This window comes from Branchiostoma belcheri, unplaced genomic scaffold, assembly GCF_001625305.1.
Source record: "Branchiostoma belcheri isolate BF01 breed outbred unplaced genomic scaffold, Haploidv18h27 scaffold82, whole genome shotgun sequence".
In the NCBI taxonomy this organism is placed as follows: domain Eukaryota; kingdom Metazoa; phylum Chordata; class Leptocardii; order Amphioxiformes; family Branchiostomatidae; genus Branchiostoma; species Branchiostoma belcheri.
In genome coordinates this window covers 1,309,727-1,336,980 of record NW_017804487.1, presented here as the reverse complement: position 1 = coordinate 1,336,980, position 27,254 = coordinate 1,309,727, and the positions used below count along the sequence as shown (strand labels likewise).

Sequence of the window (27,254 nt, the reverse complement as noted above, 5' to 3'; positions counted from 1 at the left end):
GTTGTTGCATTTTTTGGGTTTAGGGACACCAAATTTTTGCTCATTTCGCTTTGAAAGGCGTGTTTTCTTGGGTGGGTATGACATAAATAGAATACAACACTGTGTACTCCGCATCACCCTTGGTCCCAGCCCTCCCGCGGATCCGATGCGCGGTCAGGCTGGTGCCTCGGGCGATACAGAATACCCCGTGTTGTATTATTAATTTATATATGTATTACCTGGACTCCCACTGGTAGAGCAGCACCTCCGAAGAGCAGGCCCAGGGTGTGGATAGACACAATAAACACTGCTGTACCAGTCAGGGCCAGCAGTAACAACATGACCAGAGGATAGCCCAGGTTCCTCTGCCAGGCTGATGCCTTCTGTCTTCTCTCTGTGTAAGAAACCACCAAGTTTGGTCGAATAGGCAGGCCTAGGTGTGCATGACTACATATTTGTCTTAAGGCCACACCAATTTAATTTGTTGGTTCTCGGATTTTTTCATGAAAAATGTGAAGCGACAGGGCGAAAAAAAAAAAAAAATGCCCAAATGGTAAAGCTAAGGCTGGAAAAAGGGATTGAGAACAAAGCTATGACTATACATGCTAAAACATTGCTGTTTTATAGCCTATGTATCAAGGATCAATTATTGATGTTAATGATCTGCCGAATAAACATACCCCCCGGAATAAACGTACCCCCCGGACAAATTTTCAAAATCCAATAAAAATACCCCCCGGAATAAATTTACCCCCCGGAAAATTACCAAAATTGATGGGTAACCTGTGTCTCTTATGTTAAAATGTGCTCTTACTGGTATACTAGAAACTGTTATGCACAAATCTTTAACTGTTATTTGCAATTAGGAATTTAAATAGACAACAAAGAGAGCATTTCTAGTACAAATGTAGACATGTCATGTTGTTGGGAAATACATACAGTCAAACCTGTAATAACGACCACCCCTGTATAGAGACCACTCGTCCATTACGACCACTTTTTGTTGGCTTGACCCTTGAATTTTTCCCATCGACTCAAGCGTTAAGAAATCTTGCATTGCGTCTACCTGTCTAACGCGTCCAGCGTCCACATGTTTTCGGTCCCGAGACGGCCAAAATGCCAATCCCACCGTCTGAGTCCAGCTGTGAGTACGTTGCCAAATGTTGGCCAAGAAAATCCAACGGGTACCGGGTAATAAAGAATATGGGCATGATGTGGCAGCATTTTTTTTTGCTAGCGTTCGTATCATAAAAGTAAACAAAATTTCGAAGTGCCGATTACTCAAAAATGGCCCCTAAAAATCCCAGCGAACCATCCCAGCATGTCGTAACTTGGCGTCGATTACGACAACTTTTCTTTTGGGAAAAATCCACTAAAATTAGAAAATAATGCTTCTCTAGCGACCAGATAGGGCTCCAGATATTTTCTGGGCGATATTAGCCGGGATTTTGTCGTAAAAATGAGCCAAAACTGGTGGTAGAAGAAAGCCGAGAAATATCCAACATGGCGTCGCTGCTTGAGAGATCATTTGGGGTTAACGGAAGGTCTCATTTTTTACGGGGAAGGCTGTGTAATATTTTACCCGATTTCTTGATTTTATTGCGGTAAATCGACATCGACAAATACAATATGGTAGCTAAAAATCTTAAATATTAAATGACTTGCTTAGTTTGTTAGAATTTATTCTAATTTAGAGCTTTGAGGAGTTCGTCTTTTGATGAGCACCAATCGCGATCGCGAAAAGCGGCCGGAAAATGACAAGTTTCTTGCTACAATACGCGTTTATAAACGTCTTCACGTCGAAGATTTGTCGATTTTTTTCACGCGTAGTCGAAAAAAATTACTGATTTTCGAAAAATTAATAAACGTACCGTGCAAAATAAGAACGTACCGGGTGGACGTTCGGGCCCAAAAAAATTGGCAGATGAGATGAGAGTAACAAGAATTAATTTTTTTTTTTTCATTTTGCGATTTTTTGAAGCGGCGATTCCGAGAACCAACAAATTAAATTGGTGTGGCCTAAGATATAAATGATTATCATATACATTCCAAAAGAAGTTCTTACATCACCAAATGTGAGTCTGTACAATACAAACTTAAAAGGGCGCACACCCCAGTTTATTTCGTGTTTCTAGTTGAAGCTGAGTTTGGTTTTTTCCACCTCTTTAATTTTCGTAAAATTAACAGAAAAAACATTATTTTCACAAAATTAATCCACAAAATTTTGAATTTTCGCATAGGATAATCTCATACAAAAAGAATTTTCCGGCAGAGATGACTGATACTGGCAAAAAGACACAAGCCTTGTCTATACCAGAGCCAATTATAAAGAAAATCCTAGACATTACAATGTGTACATCTTGGTCCAGAGAGCTAAGGTTGCTATACACTAGACTCTGCATGCTGCACATAAAGACTTATTAAGCTAAGTTTAACGTACCAAGTTTCTTCCTCTCTGTCTGCACCTCCAGAAGACGTTTTCTCAGGTCCTGTTTGTCTGGGAGACTGATGGGACTCAGCTTGTCTGTGGAGACAAACAAAATCACTTCAAACTTCTGCATTCTTTTATTAGCCAACACCATTTCAATTTGTTGGTTCTCAGATTTTTTCATTAAAAATTTGAAGTGACAGGGCAAAAAATAAAAACTAAAAACAGATCTAGGCATCCTGTTATAGCCCAAAATGCTACGATAGGAGCCATGAAGTCAACACAAAAGGCTGGCTTAATATTTAAACAATGAATTTTGAACTTTTAATCAAACCACTGCATTGATAGATAGAAAAACTAGGAAGAAAAGGACTTTCCTCCACTGTTGGGGCAAAATTGTTGGTTCTCGGATTCGCCTCTTCTTTTTTTTCCGATTTGCAAAAAAAAAAAAATTGGCTCTGAATTAACCTAAAAAATGCTTGTATTTTGCCCCCAACAGTGGAGGAAAGTCCATTTCTTCCTAGTTTTTCTTATGTAACTGACAGCATCACTATAACACACTAGAACACAGGCGAGAGTTAATTCATGTAATACTATGTTCCTACCTTTAAGTTTCCTTAGTAGATTGTCTTCCTCAAACTTTGCTGAGTAGATGTCTTCTTCTATGTTGGTCATGAACTGGAAATGAGGCAAATATTCATACAAATATCTGGATTAATTTCATAGTCTTAGAATCAGTGTTCTAACCATACCACCAAAAAGTGGGCATGCATTAAAATTAAAATAGTACATACTGGCTAGACTAATTTAATAGGCCCGATAAAGTTAGGATTGTTACCCTGGTAATTAATAACCGTTTTTTTAATTTCCTTTCTTAATATTTTAAGAAATAACCATTCCGATCATGCCTTACTATAGTATGAAATTGTATGGCAAGTACATCAATGATTATTTACATGACATACAATATATGTATGATAAAGTCCATCTGGTATGAAATAATATATAATTAAGTAAAACATGTTACTTCTCAGGTCATGCAATGAACATGCACAGTGGTTTACTATAGTATCATCTACTTTTGAGTTAATAATATGTCAAATATAAAAAACTTCAAGGTTCTTTTTTATCCTTTGAGGGAAAAAATCAGGATTATGACAGAATTTGCACCAAATGTTATAACTGCAATGGTCTGGCAAAACGTACTAAGTGTCATTCATAAAGTTTTATATTAGCAGAACCAAGAAATTTGACTGAACATGGGGTTTATGCAATGGGGTGAGGTTACTAATTGCTGAGGATGAAAGACTGTTAGAAAACACCTGAGTGTACCAAAATGTAGATCCAAGGGTACATGCATGGTTCAAGCTTTCAATTATATGTTAATACTGCAGGGCTCGAAATACTGGGTGCAAGACTGCATGTGCACCTTAGTGCACCCAAATTTGCTGTGCACCCATTTTTTTTCTAGATCTGCTGGTGCACCCAAATATTTTTGTAGGTTTACGTCTATGTAAAGATGTCAACTGTATAGTTTCTTATACTGTAGTAACAGCATATTGTTAACAGTAAGTGGGAGAAAATAATAAAATCATTCTTATAGCTGTACTTTTCTTTAGAAATGAAACATAATTGCTGACTTTCTTCTTTTTTTTATCTTATATGGTGCACCAAAAAACCTGTGCACCTATTCCAAAAAATGAATTTTGAGCCCTGTACTAGACTGTGTAATTACAACATGGAAACATACATGTACACATGGGACCTACATGACCATGAAGGTTAGCCCTATTATAGATGGTAGGCTACTCTACTAAGACCACAGTAAGTAATTTTTATGGATGACATCAGCGCGCGCATTAATTTTCGCCCGATTTTGGGGAAAAAAACAAGAAATTTTCTTGCCTTCTGACAGTGGTCAACATGCCGAAAACGGGCAAAGATGTCTGTTGCCATGTCGGAAGAGAGGAGACAACAAAAGGCTCTGATAATGTTTTGTTTCTTTAAAACTTTGATGCAGTGATACATGTATGTGATACTGGCTGTGTATATGTGATGTTCCCACTGAATCAAAACCATTTGTACAATTGAGTCAAAATTATGAGGAATGTAGGAACCTTGTTTTTTTTCGGCCCGCCTTGGGTTTTTTTCCCGCTCCCATCAGATTTGGAGTCTGGGGAGGATGTCATCCATAAAATTTACATGCTGTGGCCTAACAGTTAAACCCCACTGTACATGATACCATGTAGCATCAGAACCTGCACCTTGCCCTGGGAATATGAGGGGTTTGTTTCTCTATGACTTACGTCCAAGCGGTTATTGAGGACGTCTATGACCACCAGGTGTGGCGACCACTTGGTCACGTGATAAAACAGACCTGGCTCCGAGGACTAGGTAGTGTACATATAATAGTATTATACTATATCATATTTGTATAATACATGATTGTTCATTACAGATGACATACACGTACCTGGTGTATTATAAGTCTGTATAAGGCCACACAAATTTAATTGTTGGATTTCTTCAGAAAAAATATGAAGCAACAGGGCGAAACAAGATAAAAACTGGTCTGGACAAATCCTATTATTAATAATATTATAACCGAAATGCTGCAAAAGGTCAGCCATGAAGTCAACACAAAAGGCTGGGTTAATATTCAAACAATGAATTTTGAAGTTTTAATCAAACGACTGCATTGCTAGATGGAAAAACTGCAACAACTATGAAGAAAAGGACTTTCCTCAACTGTTGGGGGCAAAATATGAGCATATTTGAGTTGATTCAGAACCAGAATCTTTTTTTTTTTGCAAATCAGAAAAAAATGAAGAGGCCAAGTTAAATTGGTGTGGCCTAAAGGTGTGTAAAATATGACAAATGAGTACTTAAATCAACAGTATTGTAAAATCTTTGGATAAGTTTAGATCATACTTAATTGTTTTTAGTGAATCTAAAAGAGCTATGAATGTTTCTTAAAATCAGCCAGCAAAAAATCATTGATATTAGCCAACTGTCCCCAAAATTCTGTAGGTAACCTACATATTAGGCATCACAAGTATCAGAAAGTTGGAAATAGCTAAGTTTGATTATTACATGTTGTAATGGAAATTACATAATTGTTGAAAAGATTCAGTTTTGATAAAATGAAATACACATCTGGGGTTGCCTGCACATTTAATTGTTGGTCACAATTTTCAACTGTGTTCAAACAGGCACAGATGATCCATGGTCAAGCATATCTCAAAACTTGTACCTAATAAACTTAAATCTTTCCAACATGATCACACTGCCATTAGTGGCCTTCTATACAAGTAAGAATAAGAAACATTTGCTGGAAATACTTACCCTGGGCTTGACCAGTAGCTGCCCAACTACTGTAAAGAGTCTGGCAAAACCAAGTGGAGTACAAACTGCAGAAAAACATCAGATACAATATTTGTGAGGCATACAGTATAAAACTGTAAAACTGAATGTGGGTCCATACTGTTGAGGCTGTACACTTTGCTATCTAAGACCACACCAATTTAATTTGTTGTTTCTCAGATTTTTTTAGAAAAAAATATGAAGCGACAGGGAAAAAAAAACAGGCCAAGGCACCCCATGATAGCCGGAAATGTTACAATATGAGCCATGAAGTCAACATAGCAGGCTGGTTTATAGATTTTGAACTTTTAATGAAATGAAGCTGCATTGTTACATTGAAAAACTTTAACGACTAGGAAGAAAAGAACTTTCAACCATTGGGGCCAAAATATGTCTTTCATTGATTTTGCAGTTGGTTCAGAAACTAAAATCTTTTTTTTTTTTTGTCAAATCAGAAAAAAATGGACAGGGCGAATCTGAGAAACAACAAATTAAGTTGGTTTTTCTAAAGCATTTTCTTTCTATCAAAATGGTCACAAGAGAAGCACTGTCAGTTTCATCTAAATTCTCTTAAACTGCCTGTTACATTGTTAGGTTATGCCAAAAATGAAACCAAACTATACCCACCTAGCAGCAGCAAAACACCCAGCAGTGATATGCAGGAATACAGGTATGGCAGGTAGAAGTTCCAAAAATCTGCAAAAATAAGATATCAAGGATTTAGGTGTAAGATATCTATGTCGTCTGAAGCATATGAATAGTTACATATCATTGATTGCATACTCATTGCTAACCAACTACGTGTACCATATAGAAACATACATGAAGCATATCTACAAAAAAAATTAGTGTTGCCCGTACTCTGAGAGCATTTCGTAAGTGGCATACCTTGTAGAATTGGTGGTGATAAAGGTAACACAGGGCCCAAAATACTGGGAAATGTGCACCTAGGTGCAACATAAATATTGGAGTTGTGCAACTATTTTTTTCTGTCTGTAAGTGCATAGGTGCACTGAAATACTTTTCGTAGGTAAAGATATCAAATGTATACTTAGTCTAGTATACAGCATATCTTGACATCTAAGGCCACACCAATTTAATTTGTTGTTTCTTGGATTTGCCCTGTCCATTTTTTTTCTGATTTGCAAAAAAAAAAAAAGATTTCAGGTTCTGAATCAACTGCAAAATGCTCAATGAAAGACATGTTTTGGCCCCAGTGGTTGAAGAGAGTCCTTTTCTTCATAGTTGTTACAATTTTTCAATGCAACTTCGTTTTATGAAAAGTTCAAAATCTATTGTTTTAATTATAAACCAGCCTGGTATGTTGACTTCATGGCTCATATCATAACATGTCTGGCCTTCATAGGGTGCCTTGGCCTGTTTTTTTTTTTTTTTATTATTATTTTGCCCTGTTGCTTTATATTTTTTCTGAAAAAATCCAAGAAACAACAAATTAAATTGGTGTGGCCTAAGTGTCATAAACATTCTGATTCTCATAATTCAGAAGCTCAGAAAAGTAGCAGTAAGGTTTGTAAAAAGCCATGTGTAGAGCTGTGTGATTGTTAGTGGCCAGCAGATGTGACACAACAATCCTACCTGTGGCAAAAACTGTGCAGTTCCCAGATCAGGCAAGGAAGAACACAAAAACATGAACATTGGCACAAGTTTTGGTCACTTGATACACTAGTTTAACAAGCAGATATAACCTTGCCAGTAGAGAATGGTGTGAATCAAGAGAGACATAGTAATTATAAGTTGAAACCAGTCTTACTGAATAGCTAGCCAAAAGATTTTTTCAGTACATTTGCTTTTTGTTCATCTTTTCTGCTATTTTGATCTAGTAATGTAACATACTTACTGTGCTAATGTCAATACAGGACATGTAAATTGTGCAGTGAATATTGTTCTTCTTTCCTTGGTTTATCAATATTTGTATAGCTGTATTTTTAAAATATGATGTTAAAAATACTGTCCTGATGCAGTTAAGTTTTACGTTCAAATTGTATTGTATTTCTTTCATCCCATCAGCAAAAAAAAGAGAGAATCCCAAACGACCAACCCAAACGTTTTCTGGACTGCAATAGGAAAGACAACATTGATTTTCCTAGGCCTATAGGCCACATCAATTTAATTTGTTGGTTCTCGGAATCACCTCTTCATTTTTTTCTGATGCACAAAAAAAAAAAAAGATTCTGGTTCTGAATCAACTCAAAAATGCTCAAGATGGTTCTAAGGTGGGGACATATTGTGTTCTCATCACTAGTATATGTCAGCTGAAAAAAGTTAGTTATACAATGCATGAGAGATTCTTACTTAAAAGCTTTATTTGATGCTTGTGTGAGATAGTTCAGAAGTATATTCTAGTGATTTATACGAAGCAGTAATAGTATGATTTTAAAAAACCAATCATACAGAATTAAATTTTTATTTCAAATCTATGTTACTGTTACAGTATTAACTAGAGTTGGGTACCTAAATGTATCAGAGGTTTAGTTCCAGGTCTGGACACAAACTTCATACCTGTACCTGTACCTGAACAACTTTACAAGTTTAATATAATAATAACATGTTCATCTGAACTTCTTAAAATATAATGGAAACAGTCGTAAACTTAGCCGAATCTTTATTCAAGACAAACAGAACCTGAGGTGGGTTCACAAACCACACAGAAAGACCAAAACAAAATGTCCAGTGGGGCTATTAAGACAAAAACTGACTTATTAACACTAATTTCACAATTACAATGGTGGTTAGACCACAGCATTGACAGAGCCAGTCATCTGTGGAGTTTGACCTTGCATGACCTTGAGGGCGTGTGTTCTGGCATACAGGTGCATTCCTACAGGTGTAATGTATCCTGCACAGGTATTCAGTAAGGGGGCCTATGATTGGTGCAGAGTATTTGTTTACAGATAATTGTTTAACAAGACAGAGACTGTTGAAATGATTCTCTGATGCATTTGAGGAATAGGCCAAGTTAACTTTCGAGTAGAAAAGGTGGTATCATGAAAATACTGCAGCCAGAATAACCAACAAGAGTCACTCAGCAAACAACTGTTCATGACTAAAGTGACCAATGACAAAGGCCGTCACAAGTGTTACTTTCAAAAAAACACTTTGTGACGTCAGAGACACCACCATAATTCAGGCAGGCAGGCAAGGAAAAGGAAACTGACTGAGTTCTTTGTCTTGAGGAATTTTAGGTAAGCTGCCAGTTATTTTTTTAATTCTGCTGTTAGAGCTTAGAGTGTCAGAAGGCTACCACTTAAAATCTTTCAGTATAAAGTTGTCAAGCAAGAGGTGTGTACCTTTTAAAATCAACATGTTAGTTTCACTTTCTTCTAATGTGTAGTACAGTTTGTACTAATCTCCAAGCAGATGTTTAAGTGGCGCAAAGGACAGTATCAAATTGGCCAGACTGTAACCATGAGCCACCCATCGGTGGCCGGCGACCTTCTCTGGCTAATGGATACAGGCTTGCCACCAAAAGGGATCTGCTTGGAGATTAGTGTAGTACTACGGAAGCTGTACTGTAGTGTTATAATAGTAAATTATATTCTATGGACACTCCCAGTGTCGGTCAACAGTATGCTTTACCTGCCATTAAACATTATAAATGTAAATATTTCAGACATTTCGATGTAATCTTTGAAACTGAGTGGACAGCGAAGTGTTACTTTGCAACATGTCTACACAAGGTGAGATCACAGAATCATACAGAATACTTTGATTAACACTTCAAGCTCAATGTTTGATCATGTAACATTATGTTGTTTAGTTATAGCTCCATAGTCAGAGCTGTGGTTTGGCAGCCTAATAATGCTAAAGCCAAAATAATACCAATTTATAAATACTATTTTATGAAGATATACGCAAAGGTCTACAGCAATCAGAAACTTGTCAACTTAACTGAACTTGTGTTATGACTTACACTTAGTCTTGACATTATCATCACTCGGATGAAAACATTTTACTCAACAACAATAACTACAAATGTCATGTACCATTATTAAGTACATGCCAATTCTTTAAAGTCAAAACAACTTTGGAGTTTTACTATAGAAACCAGTTGAACATATTGAATGTACTGAGGGGCAGAATTCTTTTTGAAATGCCAAGTTTTTATATACATAATCTTGACAATATTGTATTTCATAAAAACTGTTTCACCATTGCATATGTTGCCTTGCAGGTGTCAGGACATATTTCATCTTAGTAAAGAACAAGGTGAGCTCAGACTGGAAGGACCTGGCTTGGTGTCTTGGGTTTGAGACACCAGACATAGAAAACATTGAAGGCAAACGGCGAGATGACAAGTCCCGCTGTATGGAACTACTGCAGGAATGGCAAAAGCGGAAGGGAAACACGGCCACCATACATGTGCTGATGGAGGCACTACAAGAGGCAGAGCTACAACATGTTGTGGACAGTCTGAAGGACAAATATCCTGGTATGAGCTTTTCATTAAATGACTACATTGTATGTCAACTATGAATCAATGCAATTGACAAAAAGGAACAGGAAGAATTTCAGCTAATGCACTTGATATGAAAGTAGTAATAGGCATTATTTTTGATATGACACTAATTTGAGCTAATTCATTTTTTTGTTTCACAAATGGAACTTTCATTATGAGACAATACAATTTTGAAGAAATGTGTAATATGTGTATATATAGGCAGGTAGGCAGGCAGGTGTATATGTGCCTTTATCAGATTTGTTTATATCTATTTTAATAGTAGAGATATATGTTTATGTATGTAGAGATATATATTAATTTATGACAACATTGCCTGTAAACAAAATTCAACATACTTTCCCAACAGAGTTAAATAAAAAGGGAAAGTTGCCCGCAAGAAGCTATGAACTGCAAGGTAAATTCCTCATTTCCCTTTAATTGATTAATTTTAATTAATGATAACAATAACACTTGATCAGCAATGATTGAAAGTTTGTACTTCGAGGTATATGTTAAGAAAACTAGAAAAATAAATTTCTATTAATAATAAGTGCACTTTTGTTTGTGTATTTCGTACCCATTTTAACAACATGTACAATGTAGATTCTGCATCCATTTTCTGAAATGACTAGCTCTCTCAAGATTATTGACTGCATGAATTCACTCCTCAAAGTTAAGATACATTGTAAATCCTTTCAGACCTTCCGGTGTATCTAAACTTGGGAACAGAGCGGCCACCAACTGGGGTGGAGACTGATGATGTCTATATCAGCAAACGGATCAAAGAACTGGAGAGAACACTATTCACCATAGACGTGCTGAAAGACCCCAGGCGCTACGAGGAAACACAGCAAGTCCTTCTGACACACAAGATTTTTCTGAAGAAAGTTTTGGATGCATCATTCATCCTCCTCCTGACGTTCCTGCGCCAGACTGATGTGGACAGGTTCTACCACAACCACTACAGGGTGGGGGAGGGAACCCTGTCTCAACAACTCTCACACATCCTCATCTCAGACGACCTACAGGACAAGGTCAAGGGTGCCCAGCTGATCGTGAGGCTCCAGGTGAAGCATGAAGACTATGTGCGAGTACGAAACAGATTGGGGCAAGGTGAGAACCACGTGTTAAACTTACTAGTATTTAGTTTCATTTCACTTAGTTGAATTTATAAATTTAAACTATTACAGGAAAAATTTAAACTGATACGATGTCACCACACAGTTATGAGGGTAAAAGCGTAGAAACTTTTAGACGGCATTCACCATTTTTCTTCTGCTATTGTATTGGACAAGGGCAATAAATTATACATTATTCTTTGATAGATACATGTAGATGTTTATTTCAACATCAACTACATGTACAAACAATTCCAACAATTGATCAATTTTAGCACAAAAACTACTAAGGAACACAAAAGTAAAACTATAATATAGCCTCAGGCATCTAATACTTAAGTACATTTTGTACTAATGACATCATTCTTAATAAACAGGACTGGGCCATACCACTTCAATGGACAACCTGTCACCCCCCAGTCGACAAGTGGACCATTCCAGCCTGAGAGGCCTGGACCTGGCTGTGATTGGTCAAGAAAAGCAGTCCTATACAAGTGGGACTGACAACTTCAGACAAGTGCAGTCAGTCGTGAAAACAGCTAAAGAGAAATCCAAAGTTCATCTTAAGACGATGGAGCAGGTGACAAAGGTGGTAAAGATGCTAAAAGAGAGGAATGAGAAAGCAGAGAAAAAACACCTGAAACAGCAGGCAGAAATGAACGAGAAAATACAACAGCTTCAGGAGACCAACGAGAACATGAAGGCCAGAATAGAGAAGCTGCTGACTGCCAAGCAACCAGTAGAAGGTAGAAGTCAGCAAAAAGATCCATTACAAACCTTGTTAGACCAACATTACAAGGATATGTCTATAGCCACAAATACCGGATATATTAAACAGTCAGTGGTTCAGCCTAAAAGGAAATTAAAAGTTGAAGGTACAAAAGTCAGACCAATCAGGGTGGGACAACTATGGATGAGGAAAGTCAGGTTTGGGGGAAGGGGATCAGGTAGGGGGGAATTTAAAGGTGCTTTGAGAGTAGCTGTCTCTCAAGACAATGAGGTTTACATTACTGATTGGTTTAATGACAGAATCCAGGTGTTCACAATGGATGGTGTTTATATCAGAGAGTTCACAACAACTCTGCCAGGGGAAACTGGGGAAAAGTTACATGTAGAACCAGTTGATGTTGCTGTAGATAGAAATGACAACCTGTGGGTGGTGAGTGGTAAGCATGTAGTGCAGTATTCCAGGGAAGGCACCTGTTTGGTCAAAATAGATCTGCCACAAGTTGGATACCTCCGTGGCATAACTGTATCTATGGCAACAGAACAGGTAATTGTTACAGAGTATGATGGGCAGAATGGTCGACTTCGAGTGTTTAACCAAGATGGTTCTGAGGTGGGGACATACGGGGAAGGTCATAGGTCACCAGAGCCTTGGCACCCACGATATGTCACTGTGGATGGGGAGGGGAACATTCTGGTCACTGATGCCAACAATCACTGTGTCCATATCTTGGACAGAGAGGGGAACTTCAAGTTCAAGTTTGGGACTAAGGGATCTAATGAAAGCCAGCTGAAAGATCCTCAGGGCATTTGTGTTGTTGGGAAGGGAAACATCATTGTGGCTGACAGTGGAAATAGTTGTGTGAAAATGTTTGACAGTCAGGGCAGATTTCTGTGTGTCATTGGAAGTGGACTATGAACAGTCCCCAGGCTGTTACTGTGTCACCAGGTGGAGATGTGGTGGTGACTGATTGGAAACATGACACTGGATCAGTGTGGACACAGGGTTAGTGCTGTATCATACAGGGGAAAGAGTTGTGTTCACAGGATTCGTGTCCACTGTTCGACCAACTACATCCATGGCAAATAGAAGTAATTTTGCTGTACATTCCATACAGAAACTCAACAGTCCAATCATATGCATTTTGTATCATGTTCATCAGACAAATTGTGTTTTACAACTAAATACGTCACAAAGATTTAGAGCTATCTTAAGTTAGTCAAGAACTGTTGTGTAACGTATTTGCAGCAACAACTAAGAACTTCAAGACAATCAAAGGTCACCTCAGGTTCTGTTTGTCTTGAAGAAAGATTTGGCCAAGTTTACAACTGTTTCCATTGTATTTTAAGAAGTTCAGATGAATGTGTTATTATTATATTAAACTTGTAAAGTTGTTCAGGTACAGGTATGAAGTTGGTGTCCAGACCTGTAACTAAACCTCTGATACATTTAGGTACCCAACTCTAGTTAATACTGTAATAGTAACATAGATTTGAAATAAACGTTTGAAACAAATTTCCTGTATGATTGGTTTTTTAAAATCATACTATTACTGCTTCGTATAAATCACTAGAATATACTTCTGAACTATCTCACACAAGCATAAATAATGCCTCAAATAAAACTTTTAAGTAAGAGCCTCTCAAATAACTAACTTTTCAGATATTCTAATATTAGTGATGAGAACACAAAGAGTCACTTCAAGAAAAAGTACTACCAAGACTGCTAGTGTTATCACAGTGACCGTAGCATTTGGGGCTATATAATAGGATGCCTAGACCTGTTTATATTTTTTTAATTTTTTTTGCCCTTACGCTTCATATTTTTTCTAAAAAAATCCGAGAACCAACAAATTAAATTGGTTTGGCCTAATATTTGAGTATGCAGACATATACAGGACTTACTGAGGAGTGACTCCCGACTGGCTGTGTCTTGGTCCAGTAGTGCTGAGGCCACCCACACCAGTCCTACCACTAACACTCCCAACAGGAACAGTACTACAAATGTCTCATACACACGCGCCATGATACCCTACGGAAAAAAAATCATCATCATCAACAGGAAGTCAAAAAACACCATAAATACACAAAGAAATATATATTTTCACCAAAGGTTCTTTGAATTGTGCATATTTTCACTGAATCTGGCTATGCAGCCCTGGAAAACAGCGTTTTGGTGCATATTTTTAAACAAAGAATGTATCGAGACCGGACACCCCTCTGTGCGAAAGGTCATGCAAGTAGACCCGACCTATGATACTTTAAACACACCAAAGGTCAACGGTTGCGACCATTTTCACGCTCAAAGGGGTGTTTCGGGGCCACCAATAGGCACCATTTTCCCGACCGAAAACACATATACAATAAAAACAAAAGAACATGCATCATCTACAGCCCAATAGCAAAACAAACACTTAAACTAAAGGCGGTTTACCGGTTATGCAAAACAAGGCGCTGTCTCCTTCCCCGGGGGAAATAATATAGAGTATAGATCAAATTTAAAGATATATGTTATCTAGTTTGATAAATATTATTACACGACTTTGGCAAGCAATCAAGCAATGTTGTCTTTTCAATGGCATCTAACTGTAACCATAACAATAAGTGAACAAACAACTGCAATTTAGAAAGATATATAACTTTGTACTTCAATGTGCATGAAATTATAGTTCATCATCACTGTACAAGGATTTCCATATGACTCCATATATTACCTTTTTGGACCCCATGAAACCTTCTGACTCGGTGAAGAAGTATGCAAACGGCATCAAGATGAACAGAGACAGGTTGGAAAACAGGAATACATGATTCCATAGACCTGTGGGAAGAAAACAAACCATTAGTGAGCCTGAATGTACATTCTTGATGTAAATTTGTGTCAGGGCTCTCGCCAGCACCAGTTTTTCCGTCAATTTCTGAATTTCACAGACAACCACACTAAACACCACGTTGAGTCATGTGGCACAGTTGGTAGTGCATTCGGCTCACACCCAAGAGGTTGCGGGTTCGAATCCTGCCCATGTCACCGTTCTTGTGCCCTTGGGGAAGGCAATTTACACAGCTTGTCTCACTTCACTAAGGTGGAAATGAGTACCTCAAAAAAAAGCTTCGGTTAGGGGCCATACCCCACGCACGGTAAAGAACCCAACGCACTTATCAAAAAGAGTAGGGGACCTTCCCGGTGTGAGTGGTTCAAACCTTACAGTCTGGTCTTATGCAGCTTGTACATATTAGTACGCGCATGTACAAACCTGGTGTGTTACGCCTAAAGGCGGTTTACCGGACGGTTATGCAAAACAATGATTTGCCTCTCAAAATGTGGGAAATTGCATTTTTGAAGGCTTGAAAATCCAAACTCACTTTTATTTTCAATATCAATATTTTTTCCTAGGCCTTACTATGATCAGTTTTGGGCCCTCATGCAAATCGGGTCCAAGTCTTACCATGGATAAGAGAACTGTTGAGCCATTTCATGTACCAGCTCTTGGGGTAGATGAGCAGGATCTCATTACTGATGATGGAGATGGGGAGCAGCAGCACAGCGGCCGCCGACACGGCCAGGGTGAAGGTACAGATCCACAACCTGTAAACATAAACAAGTAAACACAAACATAACTAGAGTTCCACGATCTCATACCTTCGCCAACTGATGTTAATCTTTATGACTGACAAAGATGATTCCTTCTGATTATGCAAATGAAATCCTTATTTGTATTATATTTATATTATAATATATTTTATATAATATTGTATTATATAGTTGATCATATTCTCCATCAAAAGACAGCCTTATCTTAACAAAGAAAGCCATTCTATCATTTCCTCATAAATTATGCAAATGAGGTCCTTATTTGAATAAGTTATATACAATATGTTTAATGATGTTCACCTTCACTTAACTTTCAAATACCCCAAGTATGAAATTCCAGGAGGTTAGCATTATGGAATTATAACATTTTCTCATTAATTATGCAAATTAGGTGTTAATTTACATCATCAATATCTGCCTGTGTTTCTCTCGTTCTCAATTACATATGTCACAAGCTTGAATAGTCCTATAATGTAATAAACCTGATTTATAGAATTTCCCCATTAATTATGCAAATTAGATCCAGATTTGCATAATTGTCACATAATTATGTCAAGCGTCACTTGAGCTACCTACATACCAAAAATCACGACGATACGTCCACCAGTTCTTGAGTTATCCTCTTTTGAATATTTTCAAATAGATAGCCCTGCAGTTCCTGAGCAAGCCACTAGGGGGCCCAAACTCATGTAACTTCTTCCCCCAGCATGAGGGCTACCTACCATCCAAATTTCGTCACCCCAGCATGTCTAGATCATGAGATATCAAAACCGGAAGTTTAGCTGCAGTACCATAGCAAGTCGCTAGGGGGTCCAAAATCTAATCATTTCCAGGTCTCATTAAGACCTACCCACCTACCAAATATCAAGATAATCCATCTAAGCTTTCTCAAGTTATGCTGTTGACAGACAGACAGACACACAGACAGACACACAGACACACGGCCACGAAAACATAACCTTCTTGGCGAAGGTAATAAACAAGTATGACTCTGGCCTCAAAACTTTAAAACTTTACTTCCTATTGTCCCAGCACTGTCCCAAAAATAAATTTTGATTGTCCTGAAGTGAGGATGAACTGTCCCAACCTATTTTTTGGAAGTATTGTATGACTTCAACTTGAAGTCAACTTTATTTTGCTTTTGTTCACTCCCAGGTGCACTATAAATTTCAGAGTAGACAGGAAATTTGGGGGGACTTTTACAGAATCTGATCCAAAAGCTGGGACGTGTGCCTGATAAACAAAAAATAAGGGCCGACATTTCTTTTTCTATTGTCCCAAAAATGACCCAAGTGTCTTTTTAGTTGTACCAGCCTAAATTTTAGTGGTCAGTGGTCATTGGACCTTTAGTTTCTTGCCCTGCTTAACCCTACTATGAGATCAACTCAACAACTGACCCATATACCGGATAGTATGTGTGTGTGTATGCATGCTCGCGCGCGCACGTGCGTGTATGTGTGTGAGATAGAGCGATACAGCACTTATTGTGAACATGCTGCAACAGTCAAGGAAACAAACATGGTGTATGTACTTACGATATTCTGTATACCCAGGCATCGTCATCAGCCTGATAGAAGTCGTCTCTCTCTGACCGTTTCCTGAACTTAGTCGTCACGATGAAGGAGATGCCATACAGGGCCATGAACAGCAGCAGGGAGATCTGGGAACAAGAGGGACAGGTAACATCAACACCCTGGGTAAGAGAGCAAATTGCTAATCTTTATAAGGCCTAGGAAAAAAATGTTGTGTTTCTGTTTCCCGACCGACCCTAGAAAAAGCTGCCGACCCTAGAAAAAGCTGTTGACTCTAGCCTTTTTTTGGTTGGTCCCCCAGCAAGGAACATCAATTTTTCGAGCTGATCAACTGTTTCTAGCTCCATGATCTGACACCTGAATGATGAAACACTGTACAATCAGTTTTCAAATACTCAACATTGACCTCATGCAAGTTTTACTTTGTTACTCTGTATTGTATAAGTTCAACCAGCTAGCCAAAGTCTTATAAAAAAAGAAAGGAAAAAAAAAGATAATCCCTACCTACCAACCCTAATTTTTTCAGGACTGAAACAGGAAACACAATATTTTTTTCTTAGGCCTAACTGCCTTCAGGCTAATATTATTTCAGACTCCCATAGCAGACATACTGTACCACTAAAGCCTGGATTTACATTATGTAATAAAATAGCAATATTACACTGCAGGTCAAGCATATTTCTAATACTAGGTTGAAGTTGGTGCGTAAATATAGAATACAACACGGGGTATTCCGTATCGCCCAAGGTATTGGCTCTACCGCGGGCCGGATTGCCCGACGGCCGCAGGCTGGAGGGCGATCCAACTCGCGGGAGGGCCGGGACCGAGGGCGATGCGGAATACACACCCACCCAAAACAACACGCCTTTAATTTAAATTAGTTTAAATGCAAGATGAGCCAAAAGTTGGTGCCACTTAAAGCACTAAAATGCAACAACATCAATTCCAACGTCCGGATTCTGTATTCGAATTTTCGAAAGGGGCACACGCGGTTAGGGCGAAACGTGTTCGAATCGTTTTATGGAAGCCATGGAAGCATTCGATAACTGGTTCCGGGCCGTACCGTAAAATACGGCTCGGTTCGGAACCCGTTATCGAACGTTATCGCAGCCTGGGTATGATATAAATAAAACATATTTTACTAGGCAATTTGCAATGACAGTTATCACAATCTCAGTTAATCAAACTCATACCACTGATTATTTGTCTTTCTCCTATCAGTTTTGTATGTATTATATCACTAAGTCTTGTTACATGAGTTGTGTACTGACATGTGTACTAGTACTAGGGCGTATTTGGACACTTCTGTTACTGACTGGTAGCCATCAGATAACAGCTACATTTTACCAGACCACAGCTGCCATAGATTAACTAAAGTAAACAGTGTAGAGCCAACAAACTCCTAGAACTTTCACTGTGCAGAATGCTGTTCCTAGCAAAACCTAGCCTCCTGATGTTTTTAAGACCAAACAGGTATTTTAGATAAATCAATGAAAAGTCTCCACCCACAATGGTTCAATGTCCAAGTCTGAATATGCTGACTGTGAGTTCAATGTTGCCTGAATAAACAATGACTCATTCAATAAATAGCTGGTAAATAGGTTAGTAGGTCGACTACATTGTACATGGGGTTGCCCCATGCTACATTAACAAAGCACAAAAAAACATTATCAAAATTTTACGTGCACTTCTTCCTTATGTTTTCAGCACATTTAGTGACCACTTCTCAAAACTTTTAGTTTTTCCGTAGATCATTAAAACTGTATTTAGCAATCATTAATTTTGATTACAGATCACATCACATTTACTGTATCTAGAGATATTATATTGTAGACTTTTCCAAGCTTCCTGCTGGTACAATGTACAAAATTTTGGACTTTGTTGTTGCTTTAAGAAAAAAAATTGCCATAACAAGTATGATAAGTGCTGTGTACCGGTTCACTGGACTTGGATCCGGACTTGTAAGAATGTTTAGGTTCAAGTCCAAAAAAACCTAAAAGTCAAGAACCGAGTCCGGACTTATTACCATAAAAGACCATTTCACATATATATATATACCACTTTTCTTTCCAAACCACCTAAAACCTTCCATAGATTGCAAAATCTTTGCTGCAAAATGAAGAAAACATGGGCATTGGGCATTGCCAAGTGTCGGCCTCCATGTCATGTGGCCAAAGTTTTGTCCAGACATGTACAACATTGCAAATTTGCCAACGTACAATTTTGTATCTGCCATGGGTTTAGGTCTGGACTTACAAGTCCGGAACTGAACCTAAACCTCTGGACTTGAATCCGGACCTGAACCTAAATGTGGGTTTAGGTACACAGCACTACCTATGATGATGAACTTTGTTCTAATGATGCATATCAGAATGTACACTCGTACACACTATGAATGGCACAATGCATGTTCTCTAACAATACTTCAGTAAACATGTTGGAACACTTGACAACAGAAGTGTTTGGGTTGTTGTGATTTATTGGACAATGAGCAAGTCAGCAAGAACACCTGGACACACCCTCAGGCCTATTGTTACTACTACTATACAAACATGCCAGATGTCGGACCTTGAGGTTAATGACTATGTATAGGCAGGGTTCAAATTACTTTGTTCAAGTACGTGCAAAATTGCACGTTCGCAAAAATTTTAGGTGCAATTTGAGAAATTTACTAGCAGAATTATATTTAGTTGGTTTGCAATTTTTTTACTGTATATTTACCTTCTTAGCCTGCTACAGCACACAGGAGTTTATGATACATATATTAAGAATAAGAGACAAAACATAAACAATGCTATATCATATGTGTGTATTTATTTGCATGATGTTTCAATTTTCAAGAAAAAAAAACAGCGCACACATACATGTATATATATACAGGTAATTATTCGTTATTTTCGGAAAATTGCACATTCAAAATACTTCTATGTGCAAAATCTTTAAAATCATACATGCATTTTTTGCATATTGCACATGGGTATTTTGAGCCCTGATACATGTAGGTACATGTATCACGCATTCTCCTAATGAGGGGCCATAGTCAATAGCAAGGATCATTTTAATAAGCAGCAATCAATTCTTATTTTTACTATTACATACATGTATGATCTTCCAGTCACCATGATTGCTGGCATAATTCTTTGATCCAACTCATGTGAGAAGATTGGTGACTGGGCACCACTACTGGCTGTACTGACTGTACATGCCAAGTCAAGTGAAAAACCACAACAGCCTAGGTACAAAATCCTGTGATTATCAAAACAATTACCTGTACATCCACTACAATAACCATGATTACTTAACAACTGGTGGGTGGAATGGACAACAGAAGGTCCTGGCTTTGGGTAGCCTGTTTGGATTCAGTTTTCCTCTAGACTAGCTGGGACTGTCTTATCAAAACTTAGTAATACGTTTTTTCTCAAGCCTTCCAGTAACAGCCACTGGCCTCGAAATAAACTTTTCTTCCTATTGTCCCAGCACTGTACCAAAAATAAATTTCAATTGTCCCGAAGTGAGGATGAACTGTCCCAACCTGTTTTTTGGGGAAGAATTGTATGACTTCAACTTGAAGTCAACTTTGTTTTGCTTATGTAGACAGGAAATTCAGGGGGACTTCTTTTCATCCAAAAGCTCAGGGATGTGTACCTGATAAACAAAAGAAGGGCTTACATTCTGATGTTGATTATTTTTCTATTGTAGCAAAAATGCCCCAAGGTGTCTTTCAGGCTCTGTCTTTTAGTTGTCCCAGCCTAAATTTTAGTGGTCAGTAGCCATTGGACCACCTTTAATTTTGAGCCCTGACCAGCAAGCAGCAAATCTTAGGTTGTATTCTCATGGTTTTATATAGCTTTAGGTTACACTCAAAGAATGCCTTTTTACTGGAATTACCGGATTGCTGTTATATCTATTCTGTTAATCTGGTCAATTGACCTACAGCAGTGACCCTTTGGGAATTGTAACTTTATCTGAAAATGGCCAGGTCCTGTCTGTACATTAAGATATAAAAGGGCTCGAAATACTGGGTGCATGTGCACCTTAGTGCACCCAAAACTTTTCTGTGCACCCAATTCTTTTCTGTGGGTGCGCTGGTGCACCCATATATTTTTGTAGGTATTTTTGTACATATTAAATAATAGTATGCAGGATATTCTTGGCATCTAACTTCTTTAGCGTCAGAAAAATAACAAAATCTTTGTTGTAGTTCTTGTGTAAGATTCTGAAGTTATCTCCCATTTTAGATTCAAGCGTAGAGGAGGACCATAAAAAAAAAATTTTGTGCACCTAAATTTTTAGGTTGGGTTCACCAGTGCACCTATTCTCAAAAATGAATTTCGAGCCTTGTAGAATAAAGCAAGGTGCTTGACCCAAAAGTAGACAATATGACTATTAATATTTCCTGGTGTGTAGATATATGAAATATATAACATAAAATGGGGTAAGGATTGTGTGAAAATTAATCTACAGCAGGTATATCTTTTACACAGTCAGTCATCCAATGATTGAATGAATATATCCTTTTCAGATGAATTTTAATTTTGTGTAATGCATATTCAGCCCACAAAATCTGATTGTCTGCAGATTCAGTTACAAATTATGCTGCATATTTGATTTATGAGCAATAATCCAATGTGGAAATCATCATGCATAATTCGTAACCGAGAACACTACAATTATGTTATGATAAAACACAGAATAATTTTCACATTATTACTACAACTCAAGGACACAGCTGCAGTAAAAGTCCAATGTGATTGAAAAATCAATGGAGTCTGGCTTTGAATGGTTAGACAGGGCCTTGTGATATACACATGGCACAGATAGAATTCTGACTTCCATATAAAGAATGAATCAGGGATGGGACATGTGACCCTTATGTTTGAGCTAGAATAATTACATTACACTAGTACTAGGCCACACCACCTTAATTTTATGGATGACATCCGTGTGCGCATTGATTTTCGCCTGTTCTCAAAAAAAAAAAGATAGCGTCCACCGAGGCTCTGTCCTGGCTCTAGGCCTGGGTAGTCCATGATAGTAAGTTAGCGACAATGCGGAGCCGGGCACCCAGGCTACCGAAGCTCCAGACCCAAGAACTCAGTACATACGTACAGTGTCGATTCATAAATTCCGCAAAAAGCCAGCATTTGCCAGCTAGTTGTATACGTCGGTAAGTACTACCACAAATTCATAATACCAGCTTTGTATTCCTGTGGTTTAGCATTTTCATTTTTGGCCGGAATTTTTTTTATTCGCCCGCGCGCACTAGTTTGGGGATCTTCTGACTCTGAGGATGTCATCCATAAAATTAAGTCGGTGTGGCCTTAGCAGAATTCATTAAGCAGTTTCAAATTCCCCTGGTACGCAAAACAGATAAATATGGGCCTTAGGTCTAAGACGACAGTAAGGCCTAGGAAAATAAATGTTGTGTTTCCTGTTTCCCGACCGACCCTAAAAAAAACCGCCGACCCTAGCCTTATTTTTGTGTGGACCCCTGCATATTGCTGAACCAAAACATTTTGCACGACGCTACCGAGAGAATCGCTGTCATTGGTGGAACATCGGGCGCCCCGCTAGCGTTTTGAAGTCGTGTAAACAACGCTAATAATTTGTCTGATTTGTTTGTAAAACAAAGCCATCGACTCCGAAAATAAGTTTAAAAGCCGATACATTTACGAACTAATCGTAGAAAATTCCCTACCGTACTGCACCATCAGCATGCGGCGGCCGCAAAAATTCGGCAACGCGAAAGAAAAATGTCTGGTCCATGATAGCAGTATTTCTCATAAAAATAATGTATATGATTTATTTTTCCCCCTTTGTCGGTCTTTTAGTCCCAAAACGCCTAAAAAAGCGGAAATTTGCCCATAAAACCGACGAGGAAAGGTAGCTATCGACGTAAACAAATTATAAGCACATGGCGAAAATCAGCAAAATTGGCAACGGGACAGAAAAATGCCTGGTCCATTTATCGATATTTACCATGAAAATGTCGTCTGTGGTGTATTTTTCCTCTGATGTGAGTTTTTAGGTCGCAAAACCTCTAAAAAAGCAGAAATTTGCCCACGAAAACGGACTGGCAAGGCATGGGGGAGGGTGCTGTTGACGCCTGCATGACCCCCAAACGGTTGAAGGTTATAGGGCACGTCCATTGCGCAATAACCTTAAATCGCCGATTTAGCTAATTTTTTGGGGGTTCAAATTGATACAATCACACTATCGATTTTTAGGCAAACAAAGGGATAGAAACCAATTTAAAATTTTGTGCAGATTAATTTTTTTTCTTTAGAATTCTTTTTGTTTCCTTTTTTTCTCCCAAATCCCTGGGAGAACCCTGAAAACCTGTAGACTTGAATCAGGACCTGAATCTGAATTTAGCCCTGCAAGGGCTAGGGACATCTGTTAAGTTCTTCGAGCTGATCGACCGTTTAAAGCTCCATGATCTGACACCTGAGTACCTGAGTGATGAAATATAATATTGCACAATCGATTTTTCATCATGTTCTGCTTATATAAACACAGCAATCAGCAAAGTCTAAAAAAAAATAAAAATAAAAATAAAATAAGATAATCCCTACCTACCGACCCTAATTTTTTCTGGACTGAAACAGGAAACACAACATTTTTTTTCCTTGGCCTAATTTTATGGAATTACATGCCAAGTTATGGTACTGGTCCAATCATTGTATAGATAAATCTTTAAGATTTGTATTGTAAATAATGACATCATATTCAAAGGCTGAATGACAATATTTTCTTCTCGACACAATTGCAAAAAGGTGAGATAGTCCCATAGGAATAGTACATGCAAACTACAATCAGGGACTACGTATTGGAGAAACATAAAACAAAAAACTTGTCGTGTGGGGTCGTGTGGTGCAGCGGTAACGTGTTCGGCTTGGAACTAAGAGGTCCCGGGTTCGAACCCTACCTTGTCACCAATCTTGTGCCCTTGGGAAAGGCACTTTACACAACTTTCCTCACTCCACTCATGAGAAAATGAGTATGCTAGAATGATCATTATAATGATCGTGGGCATTAAAACCAACCCAAAACTTCTGGTAATCAAATTAAGGTCAATGTAGATTCCAGTAGTTTTTCCTTGCAGGGTCTACCACAAAAAATATATAATAAAATCTGAGAGATCCATGAAAATAAGAAAAGAAGATACAACTGTATAAGTCTGTATCTGAGTGATAGAGAAAAACAAGCAGGCAGGTGGCATTGAACTGACTGGGTGATGTGTACTTTAAAAACTAACATGTACATAATACTCTGTAATGTAAAGATTGTGTGTACTTGCCACTGAAGACCACCAGTTCTGTTTTTCTTCTTTTTGGCAATGTGATCTCTCTTTTACTTGCTATATCTCCAGCTAACTGTGGCTTCGGTGTGAAATTCCATTTATTTGGGACGGAAGAGTTGAGGTCAAGTTTTTAATAGCTCCCAAAAAAGTGGATCAATGAAAAATTATACTAGTAGTTACGTAGAACATCCTTTTGAAACTGAAAGAATTGTGAAGCAAATTCGGTGACCCTGCAGTCCTTTTCTTGAAAGGTCACGTAGTTTATGAGTTTGCTTGTCTACAGACGCACTGAGAGATAATTGTTTGGAATGGTTGAAAGATTCTGTAAAATCTGTACAAAAATGTAACACGACAAGTTATGTCAAGCCCGGCCGTTTTCTTGCCTGGGGGTGTTCACGGTGCATAGTTTATGTAAACAAAATGTGCAGACATTTTAGATCCAAATCATAGCGATATTGTAGACATACGCCACACGATTACTTCATCTACATAAAAAAAGACACATTTGCACCAAAAATGTATGAAAATCTGACTTACAACATACTCCCTCACAGCGTTGTGGAAAACTTGTTCTTGAGGGTTCCAAACGTCGTCTGCTGACTCGTCGGCCATGTCGGGACTCGACGACGTAAAACTGGTCAAAGTCTCTCATGTAATCCTCAAGCCAATAACCGTCCCTTCTTGTTCCTAACCTCCATGGTGCTGAGCGCTGGTTTGTGGCGTGTAGAAGAAGCTGGGAAGTTGGAGGAGGGAAACAAAAAACAGACGACTTCCCCGGGCACGTTCAACTGTCAGTCTTCGGACACTGCTTGTTTTCTTCCTATCACCGCATCAAAACGATACAAATCGAATACTCTTATCTAGAGATAATATTCCATACAAATCAAATTAATTTGAGTACAAATAAATTATAATGTATAGATATTGAGGAAACAAGGTCAATAATAGGGTTTCATCGGCAATTCAATCTGATAAATGAAGTAAAGTGAAAACATTTGGTTGCGTTTAAATGCGGTTTTGACCTGTATACATTTAGGTGTTCACAACGTCTGTATTTGTGCCTAATCTTTTTTGGTCAATATCTCATGCGAGTTTGGAATCAAATCATCAAAAAATCATGGTTACAAAGACTTTATTTACACGCCTTTAATGTACTAAAGCTTATGTGGATGAATTCCGAAATGTAAAGGATTTTTATGTATTTTTCAGGGAAGAGGATATTTACAATGGGCAGCTTGATTTCAGAGGAAGAAGGATTGATGAAGATGATGGCAACAGCTCAGAAGAAGACAGAGCAGACCATCCAAGATTTCAAGTACTGTGAAGTTTGTCGACGTCACCATTCACAGGGCAGGAAGCATGTTTACTCCAGAACCCACAGGGATAATATCAACGCCATCATCAATAAGTACGGGAAGAAAGTCAAGACAGCGAAACCCGTCCTAAAGCATCCAGTGGTTGATAGTGGAGTCAATGAGGAAAATTTCTGGTGTTATTTCTGTGGCTGCGAGGTGAAGAAACATGACACAACCACGATGGCTTCTCTGAAATTCGCAGGATTTTTCCGCCATCTAGCAAGTCAGGAACATCGCCAGAAGACCTTTTCTTTTTGGTGGGACCACAGGATAGAAAAATCCTTGAAAAACAACTTTTTACTGACACAGGAAGATTATGGCAGGTACAAAAAGAGACTGGTGGAAGCTGTCGCACAGTGGGAAGCTGGTCAGCAGAAAATTACTAGTGAACCAGAGGTACCAACTTCCTCTTCTGACCAAAGCCAAGCACCTACAAACCTTAGTGAAGTTAAGACCTCAAGTAATCATAGTGAAGCTCAGCATCAAAAAGTACAAAGAACCACCAGACAGGTCCAAGAACTGCATAGGAACACAGGTGTCAAACTAAACAGTAAAGCTATGTATACCATAGAAGCACGTGGAGACAATCTAACCTGCATACAGCTGCCTAAAGCACCTGGAGCATGTGGAAACGTCCACACAGGTGCAACACCGCCTTGGCTTTGGAAAGACAATGAAGTTACCGACATTTCAGGAGCTTCTCCCAGTAATGAGATAGGTCCAACGGGAGAGGACTTACAGAAGCACAAGAAGCAGAAGACTTTACCCGCAGGTCGTGTTGGAGCGACATTTGACCGCGGTGCGTCGAGCGGCGAGGAATGGCTGCCGTCGTTCGGGCGGGTGTGGCAGGTCGGGAGGAGGTGGAAACCATGGCAACAGAAGAAGGGAGGGAGGAGAAAAGCCAGCGCTGCACAGAGTCGACCTGATCACAGTATGGAGGAAGTAAAGGGACCTTAGGAGTGTTCTAACCAGCACCCGTCTTTCAACTCATGACTAGTGCTGTGTACCTAAACCCACATTTAGGTTCAGGTCCAGATTCAAGTCCAGAGGTTTAGGTTCAGTTCCGGACTTGAAGGTCCAGACCTAAACCCATGGCATATACAAAATTGCATGTTGCCAACCTTGCTATGTTGTCTGGGCAAAACTGTGGCCACATAACATGGAGGCCGACACTTGACAATGTCCGATGGCAATGTTTTCTTCATTTTGCAGCACAGATTTTGCCATCTATGGAAGGTATTAGGTGGTTTGGAAAGAAAAGGAGTTTGTGACATGTTTCTCTGTTGTAATGTAGTTCAATACCTTATTTGTAATGAAATAGCACTGTCACTTTTGATGAGAACATTTGAATATACATTTGTACATGTACGTAAAGAAGTCAGGAAGTGAGTGATACTGTGTA

General features: G+C 38.6%; 2 protein-coding genes across 3 annotated transcripts in view; one reads left to right on the top strand and one right to left on the bottom strand.

The window, feature by feature from the left end:
* Positions 1-25,322, bottom strand: part of LOC109486686 (protein LMBR1L-like) — a 45,332-nt gene extending 20,010 nt beyond the window's left edge. The window contains exons 1-11 of one of the 2 annotated variants that reach the window (XM_019790576.1): positions 25,035-25,322; positions 17,198-17,322; positions 15,517-15,656; positions 14,788-14,891; positions 13,979-14,105; positions 6,398-6,466; positions 5,753-5,817; positions 4,714-4,797; positions 3,013-3,085; positions 2,420-2,503; positions 219-373 (exon numbers count right to left, since the gene is read on the bottom strand). In XM_019790576.1, the coding sequence (XP_019646135.1) occupies positions 219-373; positions 2,420-2,503; positions 3,013-3,085; positions 4,714-4,797; positions 5,753-5,817; positions 6,398-6,466; positions 13,979-14,105; positions 14,788-14,891; positions 15,517-15,656; positions 17,198-17,322; positions 25,035-25,109 (1,101 nt within the window). In that variant the 5' untranslated portion in view covers positions 25,110-25,322. The remainder of the gene's footprint in view (positions 1-218; positions 374-2,419; positions 2,504-3,012; positions 3,086-4,713; positions 4,798-5,752; positions 5,818-6,397; positions 6,467-13,978; positions 14,106-14,787; positions 14,892-15,516; positions 15,657-17,197; positions 17,323-25,034) is intronic. The other variant, XM_019790577.1, reaches the window with a different exon arrangement.
* A 414-nt stretch (positions 25,323-25,736) lies between these two features.
* LOC109486695 (coiled-coil domain-containing protein 84-like) lies at positions 25,737-26,953 on the top strand. Its single transcript, XM_019790588.1, has 2 exons — positions 25,737-26,893; positions 26,928-26,953. Exon 1 carries the CDS (start codon positions 25,757-25,759, stop codon positions 26,807-26,809), a length of 1,053 nt encoding a protein of 350 aa, XP_019646147.1. The 5' UTR covers positions 25,737-25,756; the 3' UTR covers positions 26,810-26,893; positions 26,928-26,953.
* Positions 26,954-27,254: the final 301 nt, after the last annotated feature.

Excerpts from the sequence above, each read along its gene's own strand:
- LOC109486695 (XM_019790588.1), top strand. The coding sequence starts at position 25,757 with ATGAAGATGATGGCAACAGCTCAGAAGAAGACAGAGCAGACCATCCAA.